This window comes from Rhipicephalus sanguineus, chromosome 6 (genome assembly GCF_013339695.2).
Source record: "Rhipicephalus sanguineus isolate Rsan-2018 chromosome 6, BIME_Rsan_1.4, whole genome shotgun sequence".
Lineage (NCBI taxonomy): Eukaryota > Metazoa > Arthropoda > Arachnida > Ixodida > Ixodidae > Rhipicephalus > Rhipicephalus sanguineus.
Genome location: NC_051181.1, coordinates 111,256,525 through 111,281,825, shown reverse-complemented (window position 1 = coordinate 111,281,825; position 25,301 = coordinate 111,256,525). Strand labels below are relative to the sequence as shown.

Genomic DNA, 25,301 nt, shown 5'->3' with positions numbered 1-25,301 from the left:
CGAGGAAAATGCGATATTTGCTCGCTGCCTTAAGGATTGCTTTTCCTGTAGCGGCAGTCATCTTAAGATGGTTAATAACATTATATGAGAAAGTAATTAGGAAAGTTAAATTAATTACATTTTTAATTAGTCGCGTTAGGCTGTCATGTAAAGTGGGAGAATTGAAGTTATTCATGCGAAGAACCCATTGCAGCTTTGAGATATAGGAAAGACGGCCTCTAGTAATAATTGCGAAGTAATGCAATTCAACCAAATTCAATGGCCAAAGACGTTGAACTTGGTTGTACTCTGGGTAAAGCTACTCTCTGGGTAAAGCTACTGGATGCAGTTTACTCGAACGGAGCTATGCGACGCTCGCCTAGCGGAAAAAGTGCGTATTACGATCGCTCCGCCCAGCGCAGCGTTATTCCAGTTACTCTCGGGTACCCCCTCGCATGTTGCACGTAGTTTTACAGAGCTGTTAGTGTGTAAGTATATCTACATAAAGCACGCTATTTGCTTTCTAACCACACGTGCACGGAAGCTAGTGCATGGAACTTTTAAACGTTTCTTTTTTCTTTTTTTTGGTCACATCCTGCCACATCGGTAGCCGTTTAGAAATCGGGGACAATGCATTTCTTTCAAAAAGTGTATTACAGCCAGCCTACACTCTCCCAAGCCATAAACCACAGCTGCCGAGTCATATTTGTAACGGAATACACTTATAACACGACGTTGAAAGCCATCAAGTAGCACAATAATTTAGGTTTCTGTACTTGAGAGGCTCTGCCTGGTACTGGTGTTCTCCGGCCATAATATTTCACGTTTACGTTTTTGTTTCCTCGCTCAGTTGGCAGTTACCTCCATTACGAAGACTACAGCGTAGCGCTTCTCGGTTACGCAACGCGTCACCCACGTGACCGTATGCGACGGTGCAGTTCGTAAATTATACGTGCTCTATAGAGCGCCCCTTTATCACGCTCCGCTGCCTCATTTTCCAAGTACACTTTCGGCTAAGTGAAAATGTGAACGACCATCATTACAGCTGAATGTCGTCAACAATGTTTTAGCGGTTGAAGCTAGCCAGTGGCCCATGAGGTAAAGGTACCTCTCTTTACTTGTTCGCGTTTTTCCCTCCTTTTATATATATAAAAAACACCATCTCCCTTTCGAAAGAGCATTTGGTATATTTCGCGTGTGGCCGCACTGTTTTAAATGTTTCAGAAATGTATGGTTCAGCAGCGTAAGCTGATTTTGTTTTTTCTGCTCAAGCTTTGTTTTACCTAACGGAGCTTTTACACGGGAGCCACGGTTAGAACAGGGGTTTATGAATTTAATGCAGCGTAGAATTTTAGCTCCTCCCAAGTCGGAAATTTTGCCCCAAGGAAGTGAAACTTCTGATTATTTGTGACCACACTTCTTTTTTAAATAAATATGTATTTCAGCGCATCTAGCCTTTCAGAACTTGACGAAGACAGCTTTTCTGTGGAATCTGTGATTCAAGTTTCATGCTCTTCAGTAGTATTGCGGAACATTTATTAGGCTAGCATCTTCCACACAACTGTATAGTAGACTGTGTCGTATTCATATCTTCAGACCCCGTCCCAAAGTATGCTTACAATATGCTTAATTCCAAAGGCTTCCGACAAAGAGCAGCCGGCTACCCCATGTTCTCGGCTCACGTTTACAAGCGGAATGGACCCAGTCACAGCGCATGCGTACTTTTCGCTCTGACACCTAAATTGTGGATGTCTCCTGGCCGGTAATCAATTTCTGTGTTGCACCTCAGTCGTATTTCTTGTTTTGCTTTATTTTTCTGACAAAGCGGACAATGTCGGTCTCTTTTTGTCCGCGTATTTAATTGGCGACCGCGTCTTTGTGTGTTTTCTGTGATACACGTATATAATTCTTTCCGAGACAATCAAACAAATAAAAACCGTCACATCATTCGTCCGATTACGAAATGATCCGGAAATGTACAAGTACGCAGGCTTAGGGGAACGCGAAATAGCACAGACGGCAGAGAAGTATCCCGTACACCGCACACGTAGCGGTCGTCTCGCCTGTGCTTAACAATCACTCTCATTTCGTCTCTTTTTTCTTCTAATTTTTCCCCTCTGTTCCTCCCATATTATTATTTTTTATTGTTTATCCGCCCTTACATAGAGAACCGTTTATGCCTACGAAGGCACGTACTCACAATAGACAGCGAGGCACTAAATCTTTAAAAGAAAAAGAAGAAAGAAAAATGGAGCACGGATGCGAAAGTGGAGAAGGTGCCCCCTCGCCATTCACCCCACCACGCCCAGGCACTAAAATGTCCCCGGGCACTGGATCGGCAGACGACCAAGGGTCGAAATCGCTGTCGCTCGTCCGGTCACCAACGGCAACCGCGGTACTCCGCCACGGACACAGCGGCGTTGCCTGTTCCAAAGGCTCGTGGAAGCGACGGCAGAACAAGGCTCAAAAGAAGGGAGAGGAGACGGTTTCAAAGGGCAAGGAAACTATTTCTCAGGTAGTGAGAGAGGGGGAGAGAGATGAAAGAAAGAAAACGAGAAGCTCAAGATTTAACCGAAACAAATTTGCGGCTTGCTGCCCTATAGACTGTGTGCCAAGAAGCGTCGGGACGATTAAAAAGAAAAAAAAAGAAAAAGAAAAAAAAGCTTACAGGGTCCCTTATGCATTCACCTAATACGACCACCTTTTTTTTTTTCTTCTCCGTCGATATATTGATCCTCCCCTGCCCCCCACCGAAAGCTTACTGCACCTAACGTGGTTTTACACTGCCTCCAGGATCGTAGGCATTGCAAGCTTTCTGCACGTCACCTGGCTTTGCACTGCCTCAGTGATCGGCCCACCTTCCACCAAGCGACGATATCATGTGCTGACGTCATCATGTGACGTCACATGATGGCATAATATGGCGACGTCATCACGTGTATGTGATTTTTTGCTTCACTCGTGTCGACGCCGACAGTCAATCTTCGTGTGAATAGTTGTGACGTTCCCATTACGTCACTATGACGTCCCATAACGTGACGTAACATGATGACGTCATTATATGACATCATGAAACATGGTCGAAGGTGGACCGATCACAGATGCAGTGTAATACCAGGTGACGTGCAGAAAGCTTGTAATGCTTGCGATCCTGCAAGCAGCGCAAAAGAAGAAAACATTTGGAGGGGGGCGGATAAGAGTCAATACACTGACGGAGAAGAAAAACAAGGTGGCTTTCGCCTTCGAATCATCTCTTTTTTCTTTTTTTTACCATTGTACCTTCCGGTGGCATCGGACCAAAAATTAATGGCTTCTGACATGGCTGTTGTCATCGCAATTGTCATCATTTTTTAGGGGCGAAGCTCCTTCAGGCGGCACCCGTTCGTCCCTCGTAGTCGTAGTAGTGCGTAACCAGTCGTAACGCCACTACCAGATCTTGACCTCCAAGGTGGTGCCGGTGGGAGATTTTTCCTGTGCGTTGTTGAACAATAAAAAATTCGCAGCGTGCGCGTTAACTAAAAGCCGAATTCTTCTGTCTCTCATTCCCCATTAGCAGCCATTGGCATGTTCCAGTAGGAAACGTTAGTAGAAGTAGAAGTGTAAGTGTTAGCTAAAAGCCGACTTCTTCTGTCTCTCATTCCCATTAGCAGCCATTGTTTACCTCCAAGCTAGTGCCTGGTGAGATTTCTCCTGTGCGTGATTAAACAATAAAAATTTTGTTCAAAACGCCGTTGATTGATGAAATAAACCAACGAAAGACGCCAGATGTTTTCTAAAAGCAAAACGAAAGAACGCCAGATGTTTCTAAAGCAAAACGAAAACACGCCAGCTGCTTAACGAAAGACGCCAGTTGTTTTCTAAAGCAATGGTTTTCTAAACAATGAAAATTCACAGCGTACATGTAAAATTAAAGTGAGCTGCAAGTCGTCATAACTCATCGAACCTTTAGTATAAACGCGCCCGATGTCACGTCGGTGATGATGTACTGGGCAGAATTCCCGGAAGATTCACGGTTTACCGATGAACCTCCGCAGCTTCGCCCACTCATCATCATTCACTCCGTGGATATGCTGTGATTTTTTTCTTTTTTTTTTTTTTGCTTGGCAAAAGAGTCCCTCCCCTTCTCTCTACTGTCAGTTATGAAACGTGTGAAATAAAAAGATGTCGTCCGCTGGATTGATCCCCGGTTCACTACGTATGTGTCTGCTGTCTTGCCATCGTCGACGTGCCGCCGTTGTCATGTCAACATTGTCAGCCCGGCCGTCATATCTCAACGAAAGAACAAAACAGCCTTCACCATGTTTTGGCTTCTCAGAATGCCCTGCTATGAGTGACCTTCATAGTGGGGCATTCAGAACCCTTTGGTAAACCATCTAGGGCAGCTTGGTGGGACATATTCACCCGAAAGGCCTTTCCGTCGACGCGTCCTTCTTCGGCGCAGGTGCCTTCCTTTTAAGTTAATATGGGTGGTAATTACGGTAACTACAACATACGAAAACAAATGTCGCGAAAGGAAAGACAGTCATTCACGAACACGTGGTACGAAGCTACGACACCTTCAGCTGTCTGACTGCAATTCACATCAAGAAACCCTTGCAGTGAAGCGGAGTGCCGAATGGGAAACCATGGTTTGAGTGATCTAAGCGCACGCAGGCAAAGACGAAAAAGGGGAGACAACAGGACAAGCGCTTACTCGCCACTAAAAGGTTTACTGAACAAGAAAGCATATAAATACTACAAACAACTCGACGCATGCGCGACAAGACAATTATGGTTAACTATGGCGATCACTTATGGTTATCACTTATCATTGATCACTTATGACGACCAGTTATGGTTAACTATGACTGATCACGCGTGCGCTTAGATAAGTCAAACCATGCATTTCAACCAACTAGCCCAGTTGTCGATTCTCTTGAAATGGAAACCACCAGTGCGCGTGACAGTTGCCGTTGCACGCTTTCCGGTGACGCCAACTTTTGACACGTGGTGTATATACTTCTTTAAGTCCGACAGATGGAATCAGTGTCGAGTAAAAATGGTGCAACTTACCGGCATACATCCATGAATGAGTGTTATGTTGCTTAGTTGAGATTTATTACAACCACCTTTACTGGCGGCTGCGTCAAAATAATAGACACCCGGTTGCACGAGAACGATCGTCGAAACACAAGTAACTTTTATCTTGCCAGGATTGCGTTCTTTCTTGAAGCAGAATGGAGGTAGCTCAACTAGCAAGCTCGCAACATCTTCACTTCATCATTTATACGATTTATTAAAAAAAAAAGACAATTTACCCTGTGTTTTCCTTGGTTACCATTGTAACCGCTAGCTTTAAATGATATCGACTAACGGATCCTTCGATTCTTCCTCTCGTCGTTAATTTTGTATATAAAGGCACTGCACAAAGAACAACCACAGCATCGATCCACCCATGCTGCGGTAACATAAACTGGAGCGGCCGCAACGCCAGCGCCACGGACGCGAACGTTGTCAACGTTAGTTGTAAAACGTTACTGTCGCCCCGCCGGCTATAGGCACAAGCGGTGTTCCCCGCGACGAGGCACGAGCGGTTTTCCAGTCGAGTGCGCGGTCGAGCCGTGACCACACCAGCGTTGGCCAGTGCCCCTGGGCATTGCCGTCTCGCCTCCTCTCCAGCTCTCTCCCTACGGCTCTCACTTTATGTCTCACTCTTTATTGTTTGACCTGTATGTATCTTCTTTCCTTCGCGTTTTGCTCCATATATGACGAGGGAAAGGAGGCGGCCATCGATTCTTCCGGTACGTCGGTCTCACCCGGGGACCCGAAGAGTGTAGCGGTGTGCCTTCAGTGTGACCACGCCACCGTACCTGCGCCCGAGGCAGTAGCCGGTATGCCTGTCTCGTCTCAGTCGACACACCTTATCTCTAACCTCCCCGAACTCTCTCTCTTTCCCATCGCAGATCATTGGGTTCTGTCAGGCTAGGCGGCGTGTATTGATACAGTCCATTCTGACAGGGTCCTCTATTTCCGTTCGAACTACCAGGAGCGCAGGTACAAAGAAAGAAAGAAAGAAAGAAAGAAAGAAAGAAAGAAAGAAAGAAAGAAAGAAAGAAAGAAAGAAAGCATCGCATTGCAAAGACCTACTATCATGCAATCTGCTTCAAATAATAAACAATGAACACGGCAGCGGCAAGCTAAAGCACGTAAAGCACGTTGCAATTATTTCAAAGAAAGAAAGTTGAACGACTCATTCAAAGCGGTTAGCCTAACATGTTTATTGAGTGGACACTGCGCCGACGCTGAAGCCTATTTACTTCGACGACTTATAACGGCTAACAAAAAGTTGAGACCGCCAAAGCCGGATGCACGTCCCGGGAACGGGAGTGAAAATTTCAAGGGCGTTTCAATAAAGAAGCTCGAGTTTACGGATCACACGGCAGTGGCGGCATCTAGTGGCGCCTTCGTCAAGCCTGGCATTGACCACGCCGCGTTTTCAGCTTTGAGGCGCGATGGGCTGTCAGCAATTGATTTCGTCGAAATGAATTAGCAACGCAACCACGTCGCTGTACATGCAGCGCCAAGAGGGGCCATTGTCCCGTACGAATGTTACATATGCATGGGAGTCTCTTTCGATTTATTGATTTTAGTCGATTGGGATTCCATCAATACTGGAAGCGAAAACTGCCTACTTTTGGTTATATGTGGAAGACCTCTGGTGAGCTGATTTTTTTTTCTTGTCCTGTAAGGCCCGTTGTACAGTACATACGTGTGCACCTTTTAATCAGGCGCCCCTGTTTAACTCGCCGCTTTTCCTGTCTTGAACGTCTTTCCTCTTACCCTCTCCCACCAGCCACTATATAATTTGAATGCTCGCATTCGTTCCCGGCAGCAGTAGTTTATTAAGATGAATCACTGACTAGTGCATGTAGAAACCTTGCGTAGTTTCTTCCCTAATTCACGCCAGGGGCGTAGCCAGAAATTTTTTTCGGGGGGGGGGGGGGTTCAGCTATACTTCATGTATGTTCGTGCGTGCGTTTGTATGTGTGCGTGTATATATGCGCAAGCAAAATCGAAAAATTTCGGGGGGGGGGGTTGAACCCCCCAACCCCCCCCTCCCTTGTCTACGCCCCTGATTCACGCGTAAAATTAAGACAGCTCCTATTCCGTGTTGTTTCCTAGCGCGGTACCCGCAGCCTGATAGCGAAGTAGGCGTCTGTACATTGCAAATAAACTTCAGTTCCTGTCATATTACACATCTAGTTTCCTTTTCCGGTTAACCAATAGGATGTGGGAACGACAGCAGATGTAAAATCAACTGGCGCAAGAACTGAACCTCGAAAAATATAATTGCTACGCACCATATCGCTCGGCATCGAGCTTTGCGTGTCAGTGCGAGGTGCACTCACGCTCATTTTAAGCGTAACTCCTTTGACGACAAATATGTATATATGATAAACTAGCGCGTATGGTTCAGTTGCAAATGCTCAAGTCGGAAGGTTTTGTTTCTATCGTAAGTGAAACGGAAGTTTCTTCACGACTAAAAACGGATATAAGGATGTCACGTGACAACAATGGGAGACATTTTGCCGCTTTCACTAGAGGCTTTCGAAGACATCTTGCAGTAATGCTAACACGTACTGTAACGAGCGCCTTTCGATGTCGAGGCAAGTATGCTGGCTAAAAAAAAGCAGGAAATTTTACGTGCTTCAAAATTGCATTACACTTCACAAGATAGCCCTGAGCCACTTATCGTATAATTGCTTAATGAAAACCTGGCCTTTCTCATAATGTGTACAGAGCCGGCTACCTTGAACAAGGCACTAGCCTTGAGGTTGGGAGATATTAATTTGATTTAATGGCTGCATTTCACAACTCTCTTCGTTATAACATAGTTAATATGCTCTAGAGTTTCCAGATTTGATCTGGAAGCTCTAGAGCATATTAACTCAGGTGAACCCACCTGAATGTCTTAAATTTAAGCAAAAGCTCCCCGCGCATAAAATTTCGGGAACCCTGCAGCTGTCACGTAGAACTAGCACGAAGGCTTCTTGGCAGCAGGACGAGAACTTTTCCACTTGCATATTTGCAGGTACGCTATTAATTTTTAAGTTAAAGTAATTACGCAAAGGTTAGATGTTATGGTAGTTACGGCCACAAACCAAAATATTATAACAACGAATTTAAGGCGACGTGCAACGACTGTTAATCTCGCAAAGCTGAGGGGGGAAGATTCGAGGCTAATCTGAAAAGAGACCGGTGTTACACTCAAGGTGCCCCTAACATGAAGCTTTAAACGTCAAGAAAGCGTATTCACTTATTTTCATCGAATCCACGTGCGTCAGTATTTCTTTCTCTTTTTCTTCTCAGGTCAAGCTAATTTTTTACTCATCATTCAATATTAGTAGCGAACGAGGCCCGGGGTTACGAAAACCTCCTATTAGTACTTAACAATAATGCAGTTCACACATTATGAGAACATGGCAATGACAGGCATCATTGGAATACACGAAGCTAATAAAGCAAATATTCAAGTATGAGAAATCTGCTTACGGTAATCGAAGGCTGAGTCTCATGCAAGAACACTAAATAGATGCAACATATAAGTCGATAAAAATGTAGTAATTGACGTCTTACGGAAACACAGGAGTGACATATATATAAATAAACACGAGGTTACTGTAGCAAACAAAAATATATTTGCAATATGTGAAGTGAAATATGTACAATGCAACGAAAAATTGAAAAAATTTAAAGAAAAGAAAAGAAAAAAAGTCACTGGGAAATGCAGATCAAAGCGATACATTGGGAAAATACAGACGCACTACAAAAAAAAAAGCTAAAATAACTTCGCTGACGTTATATGTTAGCAGTAATGTGTCTATAGCGAGTACTGTTCTTTCCTTACTAACTTTTCTTCCCCTTCCGCAGTGCAGGATAGCCAATCAGGCTCAGCCGTGGTTAGCTTGCCGGCCATCCTTATATCTTTCTTCTCCTCCCCCGCTCCTTCTTAGTATCTCTCTTGAATGTTGACGTCTTGCGGCAGGCTTTAATATGGGGTCGCAGCTTATCTAACATAAATTTGATTCCTGCCTTTCCTTTAACCTTCCTTCATTCTACGTTCCTCCTCATCGCACTGGCGAGATAGAGATGAGTCAGAATTTCGCTGAGTCACACTATAAGCGCCGCTACGAGTCCCTATACGGCCCGACATAAAGCTTGACATTTACAACGTGCCTGATATGATAAGCATCACAGCGCGTGAAGGAAGGGAACCAAACATATAGAAAAGCTTGCACAGTCTGAAAAAAAAAACATCGGCAACGACCTCTTCCCTTCTATAATCTTCCCAAATCCCTTACTCGGAAAAACACACCGCGTCATGGTGGTTTCTTCAGAGCACCGACTCGCGCAGCGAAGATAGATACACGCTACGAATTCCTTGTTATTTTTTTTCTATCTGCGAGACAAGAAAGATGAGAGCAATCGACACGCGCTAACCGAGTCACACACTAACCCGTCAGAACATCAAAGCGTACGCGGAGGAAGCCATGCAGAGCGCCAGGTCCCAAGACGACGGGGCGCGTAGCGTTTCTCGTCGCGTCAGCTCGCCCACGCCGGAGTGGAGGGGAGGTGACGGTTGATGCGAGGCAAAGAAACCGCACCCGTAATGTCTTCTTCACAACGTATAGCGGTGCTTGCGCCGGAGGTAAGATGGAGGGAGAGGGTTGCCCGTATAAGCAATGATCCTTTACACGAGTCACGACACCTTACCGCGACACCCTATATGCACGGCTGCGCGCCTGAGAGGAGCGCAGCGGATTGAGGGAGCGGCGTTATTACGGCTGCGCCCTGGAATCACCGCCGCAAGGTGTGGCAATACGGCACCGCATTACCGCGGGCCCCGGAGAGCGTGTTAGCATAGGAGCGCCCGTTTTTAACGACTCGTCGCGCGCATTGCTGTCTAGGGGTATTTCGGCGTGCTTTTGTTCTTGCCCGAAGAGCGTGTTACGTGTTGATGCGTGTTTCTTACGAAAGCCTTTTCGCGCGTAGCGAGTGAATCTGCGGAGCCAAGCGTCTGCTGCGGTGTGTGCCCCGGAGGAAAACGCTCATGCGCTTCCTCCCGCAATCCCCGCGATTGCATATTCATACACGCGCTATAGCCCGCGGGACTAGGAAGAGAAAAATCTCGCGCCGCCCATGCACTCTATGCTGCCTCCCGTTTTCCGCGAGGAAGCTAACAACTCCCGCGCTATGCCGAGCGGGGCATCGTTTCTTTTTTATTTTTTCGCCATGCTGCGTGGGACTAGCACAAATGAGAACGGTGACGTGAATATTTTAGCGCGACCGACACTTTTCTCGCTTTCCCTGCGCGCTTTGAGCATATAGTGAATGCGCGCTCTGTGTGTTTGTAATTTCCTTAGTTTGTTTTCATTTAGCGTCGCTCCGGTCTCTGCTTCTCTATCCTCGCGAACACGTACACGTTCGTTCCGGCTGCATCACGAGGATTCGCATGTAGGCGCAAACGCGGCATTTTTTGGGACACGCTACCGCCTGTCCATCCCGTTCCTATACTCCGCAAGAGCCTGACAGACCTCTGCATTATTTCCTTCTCTTTATCCCTTAATCCCTTTTTCCCATAGTAGGGTAGCAAACCGGATGAGCGCCTGGTTGGCCTCCCTGCCATTCCTTCCTCCTCCCCCCCCTCCTTTTCATCTTCCTCCTCCTACTAAAAGACCGCTCTTGTGGCCTGTCAGAGACACTTGTAGTATGCACACAGTGAACTGTGACTCTGCAATGGGCATCACGCTCGGCACTAGGTTCAGCGTACAGATGTCGCCCTCGCTCCAGCCCCCCTAAAAAAAAACATGAACGGTGATTCAGCTGCAGATACGAGAGAGAAAGACGTTAGCATTACCGTTTATTGCCTCTAATCACTTCAATTACCCTCCACTGCCAACAATAGCCATGATTAGCCAACAGTGCTGCCATTACGCAAGTCAGTACGGTAGGCCTCCACGCAAATTCATCCAATTTCATTTTTTTTAAATTTAACTTTAACATGCGTCACGCCTTAAAGGTCAGTTTTGCACGAAGGCGAAGAATACATAGCAACAAGACTTATAGTGCGGCGTGGAAGGCGTCTCAGAACTCTGGCGTGACGAAGTGAGTGCCAGGAATAATACAGACTTAGCACGTTAGTGGTGCACGAGATGAGAGAAGCGAAACTGTCGGCATGAGGGTCCAGCGAAAAAACCTCATAAATATATTTTTGCTTCTATTGTTCCCTACGCACAGACTAGTGTACGCACCCCGGCGTGGTATGCAGACAGGCGCTTAGAACGGTAATGCATGAACGCACAACGTTCACCGTTCCTGCCTGCACCGCAACGCAGCCCGTTGCCGAAGCTCCGGCAGAGACGAATGAACGGAGTCTGAGGCTGCGTCCGCCTAGTTTCGTCGCTGTGGTAGTCAAACGTAGTGCGCGATCCTTGTAGACTTCTACCACTTCGCTCGAAAACGTCACGCATGCTCCGTCAATGGTATGACATCCCGGCAACGGCGGCTCCAACGGCGACGACGCAGATGCGACTCGACTCGAGCGTTCATATAGCTAATATCGTAATAAACGAAATCATACGAATACACTGCACATATCTTAGTTCAAAATTCATAGGGTCCCTTATGTAATAGCCGAAGACGACTCGAAGGCGAAAACCATCTTCTTTTTTTCCTTCTCAGTCGATGTATTGATATTCCCCGCCAAATCTCACCAAATACCGAAGACGCCGACAGTAAATTTCCGTGTTTGATGAGGCATCTAAGGCTTTCGCCTAAATATGACACGAATCTTCAGCGATACGATTAACTAAACGTTATGAAATAAACTGCGATACGTATGAGTGTGTTTCCTTTCATTCAGTCAGTAAATGATTCAAACGTCTTCTGGATGATTTGACAAGCATGGAAACACGTTCAGTGGCAAAGTGGCACTAGAGATATGAGTAGAAGAATTAGCAAGCATACGCACGTCCTACTACAAATCAGTCAATCCAAAGCCATAAAACTTAGATGAACTCGCCTTTGACCGCTGTTGTCTCAACGAAAGCTCGCGTTGACGGAGGGCAAAAGCGCACGTGAGCGTGACGTCGGGTACTTTATTGTTAGCTGAGAATCGATGACCGAACATGTCTATTTTACATGTATACATAAACGAACGCAGACAAGCATGGCCGAATAAACCTACAGCGGGAATGCAGGTCAATCAATGTTGTCTCATCAATAGCTCAGCCAGGTGGGTCAGGTGGACTATGCGTGGGCCCTGCGGACGAACTTCAGCTTGACAAGATAACCTGTCGCACTTTTTGTTCGTGTGTGTGAACAAACGAACTATTTCAGACGTAATCAGGAGCGTAGCATCATAGTATAGCGTCGCAGTAGCGCCACCATAGATCGTATAACCTACCCAGTGGTCTAATGCACTCGCCTGGCTTTCCGCCATGGCTATGCGAACGAGTTAAACTAGAATATCAGCAAAAGTGGCAGACGGGCGATGTCATTCGGTAGTCGTGCGTCGTTCGACGGGTGAACGGAGATTTCACATGCACGAGGCAACGCTCTACCACCTAACCGGAGATGGATGCGGCACTGCCTCGTAATGCACTACTTCCGCAGCCGCTACACTAGCGCTACCTAACGTGGCTAAGAATAGCACTCTACGAAATAGCGTACAACAAAAGAACAGAACGACAATACACGAAGTACCTATTTCCCACCCTTCCCGTGCAAGAATTACTCGCGCATGCACATCTTATTATCTTGACTTGAAGATTTAGGAGCATCTCGGTGTCGAGAGTACCACGCCAATACCGGTCATCCTGGCGGCACCTGTGATGAGGAGAGCTATCTTATCAAAAAACAAGCACGGGTACCGCTGACGGCAGAAGTCTTTCATAGCCACTGCGTACAGTATAATACTGAAAACTTCGTTGGTCGCTTGGAGGTATATGTGAAACCAAAATGGCAGACCTCCGAAAAGTACAATTAACTTACGCTCCTTCTCTCGACTATGCCCGACAATATGGTGATAAATTTTACTTAAGACGTTGGCTCGTAGGGTCCAGTATAGGCATCAAGCTCGTGCAAAGGCCACGACCCACCACTCCATGCCAGCAGTGCCGTACACGTAAGGCAGCACGGCGCGGTGTTAAGCGGAGCCCCGAGTAGGCGACCCGCCAGGGTCGGCGGTTGATTAATTATTGATGATGCGAATCACGCCCAACCTTCTACGAGCCAACCTCTCTCCCGTGTAACCTTTACCCTCTGCCTCAGGCCACCGTCGTCAGTGGCCCCCGCTTGTGCGTCACCATTAGGTATTCTCGCGCGCTGGATCTCGTCCCTGGCGGCGCATGTTCGCGGCTCGCTCCAGATATTAATGCGACCGAATTAATGCGCTTCCCTACCTTTCCCGACGTCCTTTTGTTCTCTCCGATCCTTCAATGGTTTGGAGAAGCGGCGCACTCTCGCCCTCCCCCTTTTCCCACCCTTTCCCTTCAAGGTGCACACAGTCGACACGGGAAGTCGCTTCAGCGAGCTTATACCTCACGAACGCGAGCCCCCGCCAGACAAACGGCTAATGCACTTTTCTTTTCCGAATTAATAAATTAGCGCGACCGCGTTATCGCCTGACCTTTGACACTCTGCGCTGTAATGTATCCTAGCTGAATGTGCGTAAGCGGGTGAGGCGACGCCCGCGGCGCGAAAGTACCTGATACAGCGATAATACAATTTTTAAGCGGATTTAGAACGCGTAATTCAAGCCGGTTAGCATGGTTGTGCAGTCTTTTTTTTCGCACATTTTTTTTGGGGGGGGCGTGTGCGAGGTATCTGCCGGAAGGCATATGCATGCATTAAAAATTACACATGTACAGTCTGAATTATACTTGTTTAGGGGGGCCAGTCGGCTGCTCCAGGCACCGTTTTTGTACAAAAATATCCAGCGTTCGACGCCGTAATTATAGCAGACAAAGTCACACCACCCGCTAGATTTTTGTGCATGCGTAAGGGTCTATAGCATGTGGTGTGACTGTCTGCATAAGAACTCATTCCAGCATGAACGGAAGCTTGCATCTAACGCGACGTAGCAGCTGCGCACGGCGCCAGCGTCCACAGCCACGCGCTCGAACACTCTCCACAAGTGTGATTCAGAATGTGCGTCAAATAAACAAATGTAGACACTAAGTTACTATCTCCGGTCTGCTGACCTATATCACTACCTTGGTCAATGCCAACGAATTGATAGGCTTCTCTGTTCCCATCTCTCCTACCTCCTCGTCCCCTTCGTACTACGGCTGTAGACCCGAGTATCCAACCGAAAGGTTCCTCATGGTTATGTTAACCTGTCCGCCTTTCGTATCCTATACAGACACGCGTGCTCAAGGCTGAAGCGGCGCAAACGCCGTTTAAGCCAAGCTGAGAGCTTACCACGGTGTGATACGCACACAGCTGATATGCCTTCCACACGGTGGTGTGGTATGCATATCACACCGCCAGTAACGTATGCCTACCACACCACTGATGTGCACACAGTGGTATATATGGTACACGCCTAGCGCTGAAGTGAGTCGTGCAAGGCAGAGTGGCGCCCAATCAGGCAAACGCGCTGCGTGCCTCTCGATGCCTTGTGACACTCTACATGCGGTCGCGCATGCGCTGTCAGTGCCATGACGTCACAATATAGTGACCAGTGCGCCGGCAAAAGCTCACTTCAAGTGCCCGTACAATCGCTATCGCGATGAAAGCTTCGTGAATTCGACCCCTGCTCTTTCTATGACCTTTCTCACTTTCGCAAAACGGCGCACGATTATAAATCGTGCGCACAACCTTCAAATGGACGTTACGTTATATCCAAAAGGGTAGCGGAGCCTGTAAGTTAACTAAATTGATGATAAAGCGTCGTGTAAAAAGGACAGTTTCAAGGCGGTATGTGCACGATATTCTTGACATACGACTGAGAGGCAATTCGCGTTCCTGTCACTGCCTCTGTGTGGACGCTGCACAAAGGGACAGCGGCGTCTGTGATGTGAGCTTCGTTACAATCGACTGACTAAGACGAGTGTTGTTCGTTACGTTACGTTACGCGCACTCGTCACGTTGGTTTAGTGTCGCGATCTATCGAATGATCAGCAATACACGCGTACAATAGAGGGGACGCCCTCGGCTCAGCTCCATATGTATTATCTCGAAGACAAGTGAGAAACAGGAAAGAAGCCGTAGCGGTGGTCCTCGAGCAGTGACAGCGTGTGTCGGGTAACAAGCGCTCCATGACAATATCGCGACGCTCCCGGCTGTCACCTTTGCTCGGAGCGTTACACGCTATAACAGGCCCGTCGCCCAGTAGTGACGCAGCAGCAGCCAATAACGCGGTTGTGGCGCGCGCGCTTTAATAGGAAACAGCACAGCCCCGTCACGTCAGAGGCGCCCGAAAAGAAGACCATCGCGCCGGGGCTCGGGGAGGGCTTATGCGGCTTTCGAAACCGGGACGATCGAAAACCTGGCTGCGACTGCTTCTATATACACCCCGCTATACCTCTACTCGTTTCTCACACTTCTGCCTCAGCGAAAATCCTTCTCTCACATATCTATTGCTTCTTCTTTTTACCCTTTACCCTAGCTCCCGGTTTGATAGAGAAACAACGGTGTACAACGCTGACTCGGTATACGGACCGCTTCGCTGGCTTTCAGAGACGTGCTCGTCGCGACTGTCGTGCCACCCAGTCTCTCTCCCTCCCCCTCTCTCTCGCGGGTCTGAATAATTCATGCGACGGGACGCTCCCGCCACAGTTCTGACGCGGTGCCACGTAGCGAAAGAGTCAGTGCACCGCCGCCACCGCAGCCGCCACGCGCGCGCACAGGCGCGTAAACACACACACACACACACACACACACACACACACACACACACACACACACACACACACACACACACACACACACACACACACACACACACACACACACACACACACACACACACACACACACACACACACACACACACACACACACACACACACACACACACACACACACACACACACACACGGACATACAGACGCAAAAAGAGAAACACACGCACAAACACAGGCGCATGAGCGCGTCCGCGTAGCAGATAAAACGGAAGAGAAAGAAAATGAAGAAGGCATGATAAACCCGAGCCTTGTCTTTTCCTACCTGGTCCTTCGTGGCACAAAGGTGCTCGTGGAACGCTCGGCCTGAGTGCGAATGTGTGCGCGATTATTCCCTCAAGTGTTAGCAAGCGGGACTCACTGGCTGGGTAGCGAATGTGACGTAACATCAATTGCGAACGGGGTGTGTTTTGGAGGCGCACGCGCGTTGGTTTGTGTGCATCTGCAAAAACGTCGCTCCAACTCTGTGCTTGAGGTAGACAAATAGGTTGTATCTCATAACAGCGGATACCAAGAAAAAAAAAGAAAGAAAGAAAGAAAAACGAATCGTACTATAGCATGAATCGGGAAACAAATCGGCTAGCCAGGATGTTGCTATTCACATTGTTCAAGATTCAAGCATTCGCATTGGCCTGCTTTGGCTTTCTGAGTTACAGTTGAGCGCACTAGCTCAGGCCGACCTTTCTGCCTTCAAATAAATTCTCTCTCTCTCTCTCTCTCTGAGTTACAGTTCAAGTTTGCGGCTTTGTGTGTACTTGCCTTTCTTCGTCCGTGGCTTTTTTTTTTTTTCGCGAAGCGCTGCTGTAGATATGCTATGTATGTGTTCAGGCTAGCCATGCCAAGTACACCTTGCGAATACGAGGAACGAAGCCAATCTGAAAACCGGCAAGTACCATGCACGGCTGGAGATCCACTTAGACGAGGCGCCAACCCATGCATATATTTCACAGGCTCAGAGGAAAACAAGGTGAGCAGTATAGAACGAATAAGTGCGTAGAGATAGGCAGGGGAGATAGTGAAAGCAGCACGCGTTGTACGCAGTACTTCTTGCGCTGAGCCTGCCCAGCGAGCGCTTCGGGATCGCTCGTTAGGAATTCCGCGTTATCCCGAGCGTGCACTTCGTTCGCGGTCTCTGGCACACATAGCACATTTCTTTTGCTCGATAGGCGTCCTTCGCTGCATCCCTTCTGCAGCGCTCGTTGGCAATGTTCGCGCGACGTCAGTAAGCCACCTCTGGCGTACGTAACAAGGCTAGGGCACAGGCAGGTGTAATGCTCTATAAGAAATTGCACGCTGGAAAAAGGCCTCCCTTCTTGCCTGACTTCTATATTTCTATATCTCGTTCAAAGGCTTACAGAGACCGCAAGCGCGTATAGTCATAGGCGCGCGCAGGATTCTCTATTAGGGTAGGCCAAAATTCACCTGAGAGCCCCTCAGCAATGAAATGATTAGATGTTTTGCCCAGCAACGAAGCCTTTAAAACGCTTTCGTACTGAAGAAGTGTTCTCGTCGAAGGAAAACCATGAAACGACTATACGCTAACGCTTATGTCGCCACCGACACCGTAATCCAGAAATTACGTATAGAATAGGGCGAGTCACGGCAGTGTTCCTGCAGTATATGTACACCATATTCAGGGTTAAACAGATGCAGATTTAAGTGCTCCCTGGTTAAACTCCTTATCACGACATGTTGGTACCACCGCTATGTATGCCGCATGTGGGATGTTCCCACTCCGATGCGACGCTATTATACCGCCTTTAATTGGCGTAGTCGTTTCACATCGGAATGGCGGACACCTCAGCATGCCACTCTTGCGAAACCGAAGAGACAACTGAACACGTCCTGTGTAGCCTCGCTCGCTGTGACACCCAGTGATGCCTACTCCGGATGCTTCTAACCCAATTGAACTCGAGGCCATTTTCTGTAGTCAATATTCTTGGACAATGGGCACGTGCCTCGAAGAAGCAGAAGGCAAAGAAAACGTTACTGAAGTAACTAAAGCCAACAGGTCTGAGCGGCCGCCTATAGACTTGATGTCCTTCCCCAAGTGTGCGCTTGATTCTGTCCACGTATCTTTTTCTTGCCTCTGTTTTCGCCCCTTTATACCTTTCCCCAGTGCAGGGTAGCAAACCGGACGGGCGTCTGGTTAACCTTCCTGCCTTCCCTTGCTTCTTTCTCTTTCTCTCTCTCTCTCTCTCTCTCTGCGTAAGACCGGCATTCCATAAGCGTTAATACTTTCCCTCCAGTCAAGTTTAACCTCTCTATGACAATTAATGGCAGAAAGGTTAAATAGCGGGAAAATAAAAGAACGCGATTTGTAAATACCAGAGCGCACGGAGGAAACTAGGTCACACAATAACAAATGGCTTTTTTTCTTCGTTATTTCGTATCAGAAGCTCACCCAGATGCTACAAGAAAGAAATGGGTAGGGAGGGGAATGGAAGACTGGGTTTAGAGACTCGCGTTCTATGCTTCCGGGAACATGGGCGGGTTCAACAAAGTTACCGAGCGAGGAAGCTCCGCGATTTTCCGAATCTCTGCTGCCGCTGCTTTCCCAGCGGGGATCGCAATCATTAATGCAAGATGAACCAGCGGGCCACCCCGGCTGACGTCCTGCGGCACAGACAGATGTTCGGCGATCCGGCCTGAAACGCTATATAGAGCAGCCCGCCACGCCCCAACTGCAAAATTCATGCCGGTTGCCTGACGTCCCGTCGGTGTCCCGTCAAGTAGAAAACAAGGACGTCCTTGAGCGTCGAACGGTGTCAGAGTTTCCGGGGCTAATTCGCCTGCCCCTAGATTTACTCAGGTGCAGAAAACATGACGTTGAAACACTCATACCTTCTATTATATCCCTGTCCTGTGTCCTGTTCTTTCCGCGTTGCGACAATATACATCTGTGACGCGCTGTTATTTATTTATTAAGGCCTTAGACACCTCATCAAACGCGAAAATTGACCGTCGGCGTCGACCGTCGTTCCGCGGCGTCGGCGTCAACACGAGTGATGCCAAAACATAATCACGTGATGACGTCATCACCTGACATCGTGGCTTTGTCAAAAGTGGGCCGATCACGGAGACAGTGCAAAACCAAGTGAGGTGCAGAGAACTTGCAATGCCTCCGATCCTGGAGGACGAGCAAAACCACGTTATGTGCAGAACGCTTTCAGAGGGTGGGGGCGCGGGAGGATCAATACATCGAATAAGCAGAAAAAGATGTTGCTCTTGCTTTGGAGTTGTCTTAGGCGAATGCATAAGGGACCCTGTGGGTTTTTTCTTTATTTCTCATACATACATACATACATACATACATACATACATAATACATACATACATACATACATACATACATACATACATACATACATACATACATACATACATACATACATACATACATACATACATACATACATACATACATACATACATACATACATACATACATACATACATACATACATACATAGCAGGGCTATCGCAACAGTGCGTACAAAACAGAGATAACAAGGAAAGATTGAATATACAACCACTGTAGCATTAAGATATGTAAGATGATGATATAACAAGACAAAAACCAAGAAAGTTAATAGACAGTGTCGGTAAAACTAGCATGCCAGAGAATAACACGGCACTGTGATACACAACCCACTAATCCGTTCAAGAGAGAGAGAGAGAGAGAAAAATGTAATGCGGAAAGGCAGGGAGGTTAACCAGAAAACATATCTGGTTTGCTACCCTGCACTGGGGAAGGGGTAAGGGGAGACAGAAAAGTTAGAAAGAGAGGGATGGGATAGGGAGGGAGGGAAGCACAAACGCACACACACACACACAGGAGTGTCACAATCGTTCAACGAGGCGGGTCGCTCGCAGAAACTTCATCAGCGCCTTCGTTGCTTTCTGGCGTGAAGCTCGATCGTTCCGACATTCCCAGATTGACTGCTCAGAGAGCGGCTGGTCGTCGAGGCGAGCAAACACTGCTGCGAGGGATTGTCTCTCAGAGCCGTATTGAGGGCACTGACATAAAATGTGTTCAATGGTTTCGTCATTGCCACAATATTCACATGCAGCGCTGTCTCTCATTCCGATGCGGCACGCAAAGGCGTTCGTAAAAGACACCCCAAGCCACATGCGGCAGAGAAGGGTCGTCTCGGATCGGGGCAGGCCAAATGGAATGCTGAGTCGTAGGCAAGGATCCAGGCGGTGAAGACGGGTGTGGAGAAAACCGGGCGTGTTCCACATAGACCTTGCGACATCAAGCGCAAGCGTATTAATCTTTGCTGCTGCGTCGCTTCTTGACAGTGGGATAGGTTCTATCACGCCATTTTCGTGAGCATTCTTAGCTGCATCGTCGGCATGCTCGTTACCGATGATGCCGCAGTGGCCTGGCAACCACTGAAAGGTTATAGCATGTCCTTCGTCTATTAGTTGATGGTACAGTTGTATTTCCAGCACCAATTGGTCTTGAGCCCCACGACGTAGAGCAGTTCGAAGACATTGCAGAGCTGGTTTCGAATCAGTAAAAATGCCCCATTTTTGTGGCGCTTCTCGATAAATCCTGCGGAGTGCGCTGCGGAGTGCCGCAAGCTCCACGGCTGTCGATGTTGTCTTGTGTGACGTTCGAAACTGTATGTTTTCGGCTCTTGCTGGGAAGATCACAGCTCCTGCAGATCCTCCAACAGTTGTCGAGCCATCCGTGTAAAAAAAAAATGCGTTCAAAAATGCGCTCTTAGGCGCGGCTTTGTGCATCGGTGTGAAATCAAACTTTTTTTAATGCTATTATTCTGAATTCGATGTTTTCCGGGGCGTAACACACAGAGCGATTGTCGCGCGTTCTTAGCTGCTAGTTTTAGGTTTTAGAAGGTATAGCGCATTGAAATGATGACCTAAAGCTTTTCTAAAGGGAAAAAAAACTAGGGCTTTTTGCGCTCTTCTGGATCTCGCTTCATGGCGTACAACCAGTCGGCTGTTTTGCGTACGCGTGTGTACAGTAATCTAGGGAAATAGAAAGGCATATTCAAAGGTCCACGCGGATCCTAGACGGCGCAGTCTTCTCGTCCAGCGCACAAGAAGACTAGTACACGTGATATCCACCCCAGATAGTAGCAGTTACGACTTAGATAAAAGCGCCTTCAAAAATAAACTCGTCGCACTAATGAAGTTGCACGAGGTCTTGCACTAACAGCAAGCCTGTCAAAATGCACGGCAGCAAGAGTCAGACCTTTTCAGACCTTTTGAAGCCTGTCCTTCCTAAGCGCGAAGTTTCAGCTCCGTCGAAAGTACCATCACCACTCTTCGTCTTAGCATACAGAAGCGAGTGACGCAAACATGTATCACTGCGTTCTATTCAAAGCTTCTTCCTCCGCCTTCAAAAGTTTCAACGTATTTCGGAAGTTTCAACATTTCTATCCTCATAACACAACTTTTGAGAACCGCGCTCGAAGGTTTTATATTCGAGATCTCTCTCAGCGTCGTGGACAATGCTATCGCACGGGGACTTGAGGCGCAGCCGGAGAAGGACTGCACGACAACGTCTTAGCCGTAGACGTCGCCCAATAAGAAAACTGCGCGCCAACCTCGAACAAAATCTGTCCACGTTTTGCGCCTTTCTCCATTTATATGCGGCTCGTCCCAGCGGAAACGCCACGTCGACGGCGTCAAGCAGGACAGCCGGCTTGTCATTCGACGAGGAGACACGTTTTCCGAAGGAAGGATAACGACGACGCGCATGTCGTCACCGGCACCAAACAGCCCGGAAAACATCGCAGAAAGCCTCGCCGCCTCGAAAACGGAGATACACGCTCGAACGTGTGTTGCGTGGTGACAACTTGTAAGACATGTCCGTTATGTAGGCCTACGCAGCCACGACACCGAGAGACGGGAAAAAAGAGGACACTCGAATCCCCTGCGCTACGTTTAAAGGTGTCCCTTTTATCTATACTCCTCTCCCTTCTTATTCGTTCCCGCTTCATCCTTATCTCAGTCTCTATGTGGGCTTTTGTATGAGCTGAGCTTTTCGTGAATTTACTGGAGTCCTCAGCCAACTTCGACACCAGACGAAGTCTCCTTTCAAAGTTGAAATTCGTAAGACTTTTTTCTTTATAATGGTGACATCTTCGGAGTTTCCGGTCGTATGAGACCGTGGGCAGATCACGGCTAATGTCTACACTACGCCGCGCTTAAAACACGTACAGACGAATATAGATTGCTCGCGATCGTATGCGAGCACAAACGAAATGTTCTAAATATGGCCTAAACGTATGCGTGGCGTTCTGTACACGACATCCCCTGAACGTGAGATAGGTTCGCGCCAATGTTTTGAGAGAGCTGCCAACGAACAAACCTAGCCCTCACCTTGCCCGGTTCTGAGACGCTCTCCGCCTCGCTCCGTACAACTTTTAGTGCTCACATACAATTCTCCCACGTCCGGTCTTCGGTTGAATGCACGCCATAAGCTTCTATTCGCGTCGCGCAGACAGAGCTGCTTTCCCATTTTTTACACGCTTTTCTTCATATTTCTGCCTATTCAGACACTTCAGTGCTCTCGTGGGCGTATGCAGAACGAATACAGATGACATCTTGCTGAGACATTAAAGAAAAGTAAAGGAGAGAAGTGAAGCGTACGCCGGTAAACACGTTGTCGCGTAGCGTGTACATCTCGCTGGCACTTGTAAGGAGTTATAGGGATAGGCGTGTTTTCTATAGTTTCAACACTTGTACGACACCCACGCAGAGGGCGGTGGTCGAGAACCACGGTTGTTAGCCGAGAGCTCTCCCAAGGCGCGTTTTATCGCAGAGGAACCGCGCGAACGAGCACTCTCGCATGTAAGGTGGATCGCTGTCTTCGAGAAAACACGAACCTGTAGCTGGGATAAGTTTGCACGTCGCGGGCACTTTTCGGCTTAAAACGACGGAACACGTCTTTGCACTTGGCACCGATATTTGTCGCCCGGGTGCAACGAGACAAGAAAAAAGCAAAAGATGACCAGGCTGCGCAGCGTCTAAAAATATTGTGATGGTGGTGAAAGCAATAACCGGAGTGGAAGTAGTTGCTCTTCAACGTGGCACCGATGAAAGGTTTGTCAGATAAGCGTGGTTATATTTTGCTCACGAGTCCTTAGCTTTGGCCAGATTATACTATCATAACATGCCGAAACCATTAATTATAACCACAAGGATGGCTCAGTGCCTTAACCATGCATGCCATGGTGAGCGTGAAGGATTAAGAAAATATAACATCGGAGAACAATTAGGAACAAGCATCTCATCTCAAGCCAGACGTGCAGCGAAATTCTGTTAAAATTGCTACGTCACGCTGATAACGCGCATTTAACTCGTGACATGGAAGTACCCAACACCCGAGCATCAAAGAAAGTAAATATACGCAAGACAGATGTAGATTATTGTTTTTTCAACCAGAAAAAGCTCCAAAGAGTGCACATTTAATACATTTTTTATACCATGTGGGAACTTTGAGTGACAATAATAGAATAACGTATTCTCGCTTGCCTTTAAGCGCACATATAACATAAATAAAAGCTGGGATCTCGGCGAGGTGGTGAAATGGGTTATCCGGGCTGCCTAAAACGTTGCAGCCGCAAAGACAGTGCTCATGTACGTCGTTTGCGAATTGACTGCTATCTTACAGCAACACGTGAAACTGTGCACCAAAGCTACCCTTAAACTGCGCCCATAAAGAACGTCCAAGTAAAACGTGGATCTTATATTTTACAGATTAAGGTTATCTAAAACTGAATGAATGTTTAGTCTCTACGCATAGTGACCCACTTTCAAAGCTACGTCATCTTCGCTAAAGTACATCGCGCACAGCAGCTACCCTTAAGTAAAACCCAGCTTTTTTATGCCCTTTCTTTATTTCTTTATTTTATAGAAACTAATTGGAAGCATGGGTGACTGCTTCTTTCTTACAGTACACGGGTTAACATCTTCAGAATATGAACGTTTGCGCAGGAAATCTAGCGAGCTTGCATAGCACACTGAAGTGGCTTCCTGCATCGCGTGCTAGCAAGTGCAATTTCTTTCTTTTCTTTTTCTTGTAGCTTTGCGAGCCCACCTATTATGCGCCGCGTATGCGGAGCCAAAGTGGCCCTCATTTCTCATGGCCGAAGAGGCCTCACCCCTCTCTTCCGACGGCACGCCCAGGTATTCGAGCCGCCGTCCTGTATAGCGTGCTTCGTGGCAGTAACACTCAATATGCGGCGAAGCCAGCCCTACCGAATAGGCGGTCGACTGCATTTAATGCCCATATGGCCGGTGAAACCTATGTTTTCACCAAGAAATAAAGCTCGCAGTCTTTTCTCTCTCACTCTCTCTCTCTCTCTCTCTCTCTTTCCTTCTTGTATTTTCTACGTAACGCACGTTTTGCTAGCTTTAGAACAGACTACAGTGCTCATGTGGTCCAGTTCGCACTCACTTGATTCAAATCAAGTGGTCGTCCCACAATCACCTCGCTCACTCTGAGTGCTCTGAGGCGACCCTGCCTTCAATATGGAAGTCCGGCTCTGATATGACGAAAACAAATGATCACGTGACTGCTCCGATTGCTCCGGGAGCAGCCCAACCCAATCAGGCATGCTTTCTGTTACTGCAACATTGAGGTGGCTACATGTCGTTGAAAACCGAATTAAGTTGAAAATGCCGGCCAACCATTTCGGTCATTTGAAGCGTAGAAAACCATAATTGAACCAACTGAACCAAAAGGAACGAGAAAGAAAGAAGAAAATGGTCGAAGCTCACCATTTTGAAGAACCCGCGCCTCATGCTGTCCCGATGCTTAGCCGCCAACAGCGAATATGGTGGTAAAGTGCGGCACTAACGAGCACCGGCAGCGCTGACGTTTCCTCATGGTGATCAATCCCGGTGGACGCCAGGGAACAGCTGTAACATAAAGTGGTCGTTCATTAGCATCAAAATGAATCGAGTTACCGAAGTTCGCAAATACAAACTTATACTTCTTATGAACAGCACGCAGAACTTTTTTTCTTGAGTATTCTCCTTCTCCAAAGCATATGCAGTTGAATAGCGGACGAAGTCCTTTAATAAAAAGTTGACTGTAGTGTTTAACGTGCCTTAAACACAATATGATAAGGAGGCATACCGTAGTAGGCGATCCGGGATTAAATTTGACTGCCGGTACTTGTCGAACGCGCGCCTAAAGCCATGCACACCAATTTATACATTATTTTGACTCAACCTAAATGTGGCCATTACTGCCCGGCCGGAACCCGTGATTTGGAGTTAAGCAGCGCAACGACAAAGCCGCTAAGCTATCCCGGCGGGTCAAGGAAAATAACATCGCCTCACTGTGCGCGAGCAAGTATGTCTGTGAAAGCTTTCTGCGACAATGCAGCC

General features: G+C 47.6%; 1 protein-coding gene across 1 annotated transcript in view; it reads right to left on the bottom strand.

Moving 5' to 3' along the window:
• The window catches only part of LOC119396173 (cadherin-like and PC-esterase domain-containing protein 1), a 131,255-nt gene extending 106,431 nt beyond the window's left edge, over positions 1-24,824 (bottom strand). The window contains exon 1 of the mRNA XM_037663263.2: positions 24,687-24,824. Within this exon, the coding sequence (XP_037519191.2) occupies positions 24,687-24,710 (24 nt within the window). The 5' untranslated portion in view covers positions 24,711-24,824. The remainder of the gene's footprint in view (positions 1-24,686) is intronic.
• Between the last annotated feature and the right edge of the window lie 477 nt (positions 24,825-25,301).